Consider the following 8,485-nt stretch of genomic DNA (forward strand, 5'->3'; position numbering starts at 1 on the left):
AAGTCCTGGGCAGCGGGGAGCACCTTCAAGAGGCCCTGGGTTGACGTTTCTCTGGGCTTGTAGGCTAGACTTTGTCTTCTGGGCTGAGCTATCAAATCCAGCTACCGGAGGAGCTGAGCGGACCAGGCTGGCCAGCAGGTGAGAGATGACCCTGTTTAACCATCCATGGCTCAAACAAATGGGCACAATATTTTGGGTTCCTTTTCCCTTAACCAGGGCATAAATCAGCTCTCTGGAGGGAGTTCAGACAATATTTTGGAATTAGGTTCTGGAAATGGAGATGAGCCCAGCGGGAGCCCAAGGATTGACCAGTGGGAGCTCTGCCCGAGTGGGCCTGAGAGTGATGTGACAACCACAGATGACTGTGCTGCCACTCAGCACAGTGCGGCTGCCCCGGGCGCTTCTCTTGGCTGTATTTTGAAACTAGGCTGAACATTTTAGACTTGATTCTCTAGGAAATAAGACCATTGTCTGACGAGACTAGATCATGGAGGGTCTAGAATGCCAGGATAAAACCTTTGTTCTTAGTTACTTAAGGCAAGCGCCTGATATGTGTATCATAGCTGTTTAGTTTTTGTTTGTTTGTTTTTGGCTCACTGGGTCTTTGTTGCGACCTGTGGGCTTTTTGTTGCTGTGCTTGTGGGCTTCTCCTGTTGCAGAGCGTGGGCTCTACAGTGCAGGCTCAGTAGTTGTGATGCACAAACTCTCTAGTTGTGACATGTAGGCTTAGTTGTCCTGTGGCATGTGGGATCTTAGTTCCCCGATCAGGGATCGAACCCACATCCCCTGCATTGGAAGGGGAACTCTTAACCTCTGGACCACCGGAGAAGTTCTCCTCAAGACTGTACTCTTTCTCACTCATGCCAAATATCAGGACTTGATCACAGCGCCTTTCTTCAGTGAATCTGTACTTGTCCTCAGAATTCTTCTGAATCAAATGCTCCACATGGCTGTTACAACAATTTGATTTGGTACTCAATAAGGAAATCTATCTGCTGTCTTTAGATCCAGGCTCCTCACTGTATGTATAAAGAAACTGAGGCTAAGGGAGATAGTATGACCTGCCCAGGATCATCCTTAGTTTAGTATGAGGATGCAACAATGGCAAATCTTTGGACAGGGGCGAGACACGAAAATAAGATTAATCCAGCATGACAGAGCAGGGACTAGTGGGAGGTGAGCCAGGTGCCTGGGTGGAGAATTTAAAGAAACATCACTTTCTGCTGTCAAGTGCATGCTTGCCGCACCCTGAGAATGATGCCTTCTTAAATATTGCCCCCCTGGGTGCTTTGCTGGCCTCACCTAGTCCCTGCCCTGGCTGGGAGACTAGTTAGAAGCTAACTTCTGCTGAGCCTTGGCATCCGATGGAGCAGTAACAGCAGGAACACACGGAATACCAGGTCAAAGTCGACAGACATTTTGAAGAAATAAACAGCAGGACTTGGTGGCAGACTGGCCATCAAGAATAAGAGAAAGGGACATTTTGAGTCTGGAAGTGACCCTAAGAATGGAGGAGCCCTGACAGGAACAGGGAACAGGGTTAGAGGTTATCAGTAGGCTTGTGATTTTGTCTTTCTGGTGAGTGTTATTCAACACTGGCCCTATCTTCTATTTTTCATTAATATTTTTAAAATGCAGTATAATGTACACAGAGAAAAACACACATACTGTAAGTGGGGAATTCTCAAAAAAACACAAAAATTAATCAAACCACTTAACTACTATGCAGATCAAGAAACAAAACATCTCCAGCACCCCAGAAATCCCTGTTACTCTCCTAGTCTTCACCCCACCCAGCCCCCAAAGGTAGGCAGTGTCCAGAATTCTAACACTGGGCATTTATTTTGCTTGGTTTTGTACTTTATATAGGCTTCCCTGGTGGCTCAGATGGTAAAGCGTCTGTCTACAACACGGGAGACCTGGGTTCGAGCCCTGGGTTGGGAAGATCCCCTGGAGAAAGAAATGGCAATCCACTCCAGGACTATTGCCTGGAGAATCCCATGGACAAGGAGCCTGGTAGGCTACAGTCCAAATGGAATCTCATGGTTTGCACTCTTTTGCCTTGGCTTCCTTTACTCAATCTTCTGTTTGTGAGATCCATCCATGTTGTGAGTAGTTGTAGATTATCCATTCTCCTTGCTGTATAAGGTCATATTGTGTGAATATACCACGATTTATTTACACATCTGACTGTTGATAAGCATTTGGATAGTTTCCAGTTTTGAGCTATTATAATAGAGCTGCTGTAAACATTATCGTGCATGTCTTTTGGTGACAATATATGTGCATTTCTTTTTTTTTTTTTTTGACCAGGGATATTTTCCTTTTAAAAAGAAATAAATTATAAATACTTTTTCATTTATCATTGTTGATCAAAGAACCCCCAAATATTGAGTCTTCTTCATTTTTCAGGAATTATTAATTTCCAGAGCAGACCTCCATTTCATATCTTTTTTTTAAAGAAACATTTATTTACTTGGCTGTATCCAGTCTCAACCGTGGCACACAGGATCTTTCATTGCTGTGCACAGGCTCTCTGTTGTGGGCTCTAGAACATGTGGGCTCTCTAGTTGTGCCTCACAGGCTTAGTTGTCATGCGGCATGTGGGATCTTAGTTCCCTGATGAGGGATTGAACTCATGTCTTCTGCATTGGAAGGCAAATTCTGAACCACTGGACCACCAAGGAAGTCCCAGCATTTCATATCTTAAACCCCAGGGCTCTCATGCACTCCCTGTGGGCCTCAGTCAGTTGTCCACAGTGCTCTTGTTGCTCAATGATGCTCTCATCGTGTGCTTTCTTGGTTTCTGGGCAGGCGCAGTGGCTTCTCTTGTGACTCCGATGGGACAGGTAGGGCTTGCGGTCGCCAGACCCAGCATTTTTCACATTGAAAGTAGCAACTAACACAGGCACTCTAAACTCCCCAGCCTCTGCAAATTTATCTGCAGTCACTTCTGGCAGTTGCTCCGAAAAACCTTATGCGTTTCTTTTGTGTGTGTGTATATACATATATATATACACATACATGAGAAAGGAATTGCTGGGTCATGGGGGAGGGTGTATGTCCAGCTGTGGTACATACTGTGCTGGCTGACTCCTGATCATCCCCAAGAGTATGTTAGGTCAGGACCTTCAAGGAATGAAAACCAAGGTGGGATTTGGGGTGCAGGAGATTCGCTGGGGGATACTTTGTGAAGGACAAAGAAGAGAGAGCAGGAGTAGGTAGTGTGACTGTGGGAAAGGAGAGGGGGGAGGAAGGAGGATTGGATAGGAAGAATCTGAGACCCAGCACAGCTCTAAAAAGGTGTTGGCTAGGCTGATGGAGAGTTCCCAGCCAAAGCTACCAAGAGAAGAGCCCATCAGCTGTGCTTGGCTTTGCCTGGGAGCAGTCTGGGGGAGGCAGGCCCTCGGCATGAATGTGGTTTTGGATCTAGAGGAATGGCAGCTGTGTTTCCCACAGCAGGAGATCTGAGCCATGGACATTCACGGCCACCAAGTGAGAATTATGAACCCTGTGGGTGATTGACAGAAGTACAGTGAAGTGTTTAAGAACTTGGGTTTTGGAATCAACCAGGCTGAGCTCAAGTCTCAGCCCAATCATTCGCTAGCTCTTTGACCTCTCATAGATTGCCTAAACCCTCTAAACCTCAGTCTCCAAGTCAGTAAAATGGAAGTAATAATGACTAACTTATATGGCTGTTGAAAGGATTAAATGAAAGCATTTGATACACAGTAATCACTCCGTCTAGTCAAGGCTATGGTTTTTCCAGTGGTCACGTATGGATGTGAGAGTTGGACTGTGAAGAAAGCTGAGTGCCGAAGAATTGATGCTTTTGAACTGTGGTGTTGGAGAAGACTCTTGAGAGTCCCTTGGACTGCAAGGAGATCCAACCAGTCCATTCTGAAGGAGATCAGCCCTGGGTGTTCTTTGGAAGGATTGATGCTAAAGCTGAAACTCCAGTACTTTGGCCACCTCATGCAAAGAGTTGACTCATTGGAAAAGACTGATGCTGGGAGGGATTGGGGGCAGGAGGAAAAGGGGACGACAGAGGATGAGATGGCTGGATGGCATCACTGACTCGATGGACGTGAGTCTGAGTGAACTCCGGGAGTTGGTGGTAGACAGGGAGGCCTGGCGTGCTGCGATTCATAGGGTTGCAAAGAGTCGGACATGACTGAGTGACTGAACTGAACTGAACTGAATCACTCGGTAAATATTAATAGTTCATTGTTCCTTCAACATATTTATCGAGCACCTATAATATGCCAGGTGCTGTTCTAGACTTGGGATGCAGCAGTGAGCAAAGCAAAATGAGCATTCTAGTAAAGTGAGATGGACAATAAACAGACAAACAAGCAAAACATAGAGTGTCAGAGAGTTGGAATTGTGATGGAGAGAAATACATCAGGCAAAGGGGGAGCCTCTGACCTCTGTGGTCAAGGAAGCCTCCCCCCTCAGAAGTGACATTAGAGCATAAACTTCAAGGAAAAGAGGAGTCATGCCATGAGTGGGTAAGTATATTCTAAGCATATGAAACAAGTGCCAAGACCCTGGGATGGAAGTGTGCTTGGCCCACTTGAAACAGCATGGAGGCTGGTGGGCTGCAGCAGAGAGAGGGAGACAGGAGATGGTTGGAGATGAAGCTGAAGAAGTAGTTGGACCAGGAAATGGAAGGCTTTGTGGGTCTTACTCTGAGCAAGATTGAAAGTCACTATAAATTATGTAGCGTCCCATTCCTCCACATTCTTGCCAATACTTCATATTACCAAACTTGATTTTTCTACCCAAATTTATGGACATAAAGTAGAATTTACTTTATTTATTTAATTTCTCCTATTATTAATGAGATCTAATAGCGCTTTATAAAAGTTTTATTCATTTGAGTTTCTGCTTCTGTGGATTGCCTGCTCATATCCTTTGCCTCTTTCTGTAGGGTTTTCTGTTTTGTTGATTCACAGTCTTCTTACGTGTTAGAGATAGTAATCTTTAATGATTTTAGACTTTAAAATATTTTCTATCAGTAGTCACTTGCTTATTAATTTTGTCCATAGCATCTGCAGTAGGTTGAATAGCGTCTTCCAAGAAGTCATGTCACCTGGAACCTCAGAATGTGACCTTATTTGGAAATAGGGTCTTTGCGCAGATGTAACTAGTTAAGGATCTTAAGATGAAATCTAATGACTGGTGTCCTTATAAGAAGAGGAGAGGACACAGAAAAACATGTAAAAGAAAACCACGTGAAAACAGAGACAGAGATGGGGGTTATGCTGCCATATGCCACGGGATGTCTGGGGCCCTCAGAAACTGAAAGGGACAAAGAAGCGTTATTTTCTATAACCTTCAGAGATAGCATGGTCCTGCTGACATTTTGACTTCAGACTTCTAGTCTCCAGAACTGTGAGAGGATAAACTTATGTTGTTTTAAGTTACCTAGTTTATTTAACTATTTTATGACAGCCCTAGGGAACTAGTCCAGATTTTGGAACTGGGTAGTGAGGTATTTGCTATAACAAAAGCCTTAAAATGTGGAAGTGGCTTTTGAATTAGGTAATGGGCAGAGGCTGGAAGGAATTGGGGTTCATTATAGAAAAATCCTATATTGAAGAGACTGTTGGCAGAAATATGAATGTTAAAGGCTATTCTAGTGAGGGCTCAGAAGAGCGCAGTTGAGAAAGCTTCTATCATTTTAGAGAACACAATCATCATCTTGAATAGAATGGTGCAAGAAATAGGAACATTAAAGGTGTTTCTGATGAGGCCTGAGAAGAAAACGAGGACCATGTTATTGGAAATTGGAAAAAGAGCAATTCTTATTATAAAGTAGTAAAAAATTTGGCTGATTTATGTTCTGTTGTTGGGTAAAAATCAGGACTCAACTTAGGTATTTAGATTTCCAAGCAAATTGTGGAGGGTGTGGCTTGGTTTCTCTTTATTGCTGATAGCAAGTTCCAAGAAGAAAGAGATAAATTGAGAAAGAAATTGTTCAAAATTAAGGAACCAGAACTTGATGGTTTGGGAGTTTCTTGGCTCCTCCTGATTGTCAAAATTAGAAAATTCAATGTTGAGTAAGCACACTCTGCAGGGTGCACCAAGGGTGTGCCTTGAACAGCATTTTGCTGAAAAGAGTTAGGTAGATGACTAATGGGTCAAACCAGATCTCAGCAGAAGCCAGAAATAGGGGCAGGATTATGTGGAGAGTCTCTGTGGGGACCAGGTGTGTCTAATGGCATAGATGTCTTTGACATACACAGGAGATGCACAAGGTTTGTGAAAATTTATGCTGGTAGAAACACTGTCAGCTTGCACTGAAAGGGGCAAAGACTAGATAAAACAAAGAAAGCTGCCAGACTTCTGGGATTCTGTTAATCTGGAAAGGAAAGTAGGGGACAGAGCTATTCAACCACACACGTGCTACTCTTGAAGAAAAAGATGAGTGACTTTGAGATCACAGATCCACAGATACAAAGGCAGAGACCAAAGAAGCAACAGCTGTCTTTACAGGCCCAGAGGACAGGGCATCAAGCCACAGAGAACTAACTTCAGACCTTGAATTTGTTCTTCTGGGATTCAGACTTGTTTGAGAATGGTGACCTTTTTATTTCTCCGTATGTGTGTACTTAGTTGTATCCAACTCTTTGAGACCCACAAGGACTGTAGCCGACCAGGCTCCTTTGTCCATGGACTTTTCCAGGCAAGAATACTGGAAGGGTTGTCATTTCCTACTCCATTCTACTCTTTTAAATTCTTCCCTTTTAGAATGGGTATGTTTATTCTATGTCTGTCCCATTATTATATTTTGGAAGTAGATAACTTGTTTTCTAGTTTCACAGGTCCACAGATGGAGAGGAATTTTGTCCCCAAATGGATCATACCCAGAATCTCATCTATACCTGATTTAGATGATGAGATTTGGAACTTGGTGAGTTGATAATGTTTAAATAAGGTTTTAGACTTAGAATTGTTGCTGGAATGAGTTAAGACTTGTGAGTGTTAGGATGGGGTGAATGTATTTTGCATGTGGGTAGGATGTAAATTTGGGGTGGAGGGTATAGAGTAGACTATAGTGGGTTGAATAGTATTCCCCAGAAAGACATGTTGAAGTCATAACCCCCAGTATCTGTGAATGTGACCTTATTTGGAAATCAGGTCTTGTGATTATAAATCCTATATGACTTATATCTTATAACAGGAAAATACCATACAAAAACAGAGACACACAGGGAGAAGATGAGCTTGTGGTGATAAAGGCAGAGATTGGAGTGATCACCTAGAAATCAAAGAATGCCAAGGAATGCTGGCAAAAACCAGAAGCGAGAAGAAGCATGGGAAGATTCTCCCCTAAAAGTTTCAATGGGAAAAAGCCTGGATGACACCTTGCCTTCAGACTTATTGCCTCTAGAATGATTAGACAATACATTTCGGTTTTAAGCTCCTTAGTTGTGGTATTCTCTTATGGCAGCCCTTCGAAATGAATGTAGCATCCTTTCAGTTAACATAAATCTTTGGTAGTTAATAGTCAAGTCAATCAGTTTTTGCCTTATGGTTTTTGCTCTTTGGGTTTTGATGATGAAGTTTCATCCCTGACAAAGATCACAAGAAGAGTTTTATTTGTTTTTATTCTATTTTACCTGTTATTTTGCCTTTCAATTTTAGGTCTTTACTCTTCCTGGAATTCACCTTTGTATATGGTATGAGATAGAGGCTTTTTTGGGCAAATTATCAACTAAATAAGTCATCCTTTTCCTACTTGTTTGTGATGTTATCTTGATCATATATTAAGTTCCTATATATATGTAGGCATTTTCTCTTCTCCATTGGATTTATGTCTGTTCTTGAGTTATAAGCAAACATTTTAAAAATTATATAGCTCTATATTATGTACTAATACCTGCTACAGCAAATCAGCATGCTTTGCTCTTTCAAAAAATTGATTTAGGTATTTGTGGACTTTCAAACCTTCATTTTTCTACATATTAATTTTGGAATCAATTTATCAGCTTTATAAAAAATTGCTGGAATTTTGATTGAACTTTCATTGAATTTAGAGGTGATTGAGCTTTCATGAAATTTCCATCAAATTTGCAGTTAGATCTAGAGAGTGAATAAAATTTGACCTATCTGTCTATACATGTATATCTAAATCTATCTCTATCTACATTTAACCTGTCTATCCATATTGATATCTATATATACACACATTTTTTTACATGACTGCCTTGTAAGTGGGTTATGTTCTTCCTTTAAGAGGAACATAATGACAGTGTCTGGTTGACTCTGTTTTATTGGTTTTAGGAGCCATTGATGATAAATGGCTAGATCAATTAATTCATTAGGAGTTGCAATAAGGTGACATTTTAACTTAAGTCATTTTTATTGATTTTTATCCCCTTTTTTCTTTTATAGTTTTATTCTTTGAGTTTACTCTGTAATCTTTTCTTTTTTTGTAAATTCCTGAGTTACTTAGCTCATTATTTCCATCTTTGTT

The 8,485-nt window shown here is 41.7% G+C and overlaps 1 protein-coding gene across 2 annotated transcripts in view; it reads left to right on the forward strand.

Annotated features, from left to right (window-relative positions):
• The window catches only part of BUD13 (BUD13 homolog), a 144,196-nt gene extending 136,071 nt beyond the window's left edge, over window positions 1-8,125 (forward strand). For both annotated transcript variants that reach the window (XM_027563660.1, XM_027563658.1), the window contains exons 10-11: window positions 6,823-6,919; window positions 7,190-8,125. In XM_027563660.1, coding sequence (XP_027419461.1) covers window positions 6,823-6,919; window positions 7,190-7,231 — 139 coding nt within the window. In that variant the 3' untranslated portion in view covers window positions 7,232-8,125. The remainder of the gene's footprint in view (window positions 1-6,822; window positions 6,920-7,189) is intronic.
• The last annotated feature ends 360 nt before the right edge of the window (window positions 8,126-8,485 follow it).

This window comes from Bos indicus x Bos taurus, chromosome 15 (genome assembly GCF_003369695.1).
Source record: "Bos indicus x Bos taurus breed Angus x Brahman F1 hybrid chromosome 15, Bos_hybrid_MaternalHap_v2.0, whole genome shotgun sequence".
Taxonomy (NCBI): Eukaryota; Metazoa; Chordata; class Mammalia; order Artiodactyla; family Bovidae; genus Bos; species Bos indicus x Bos taurus.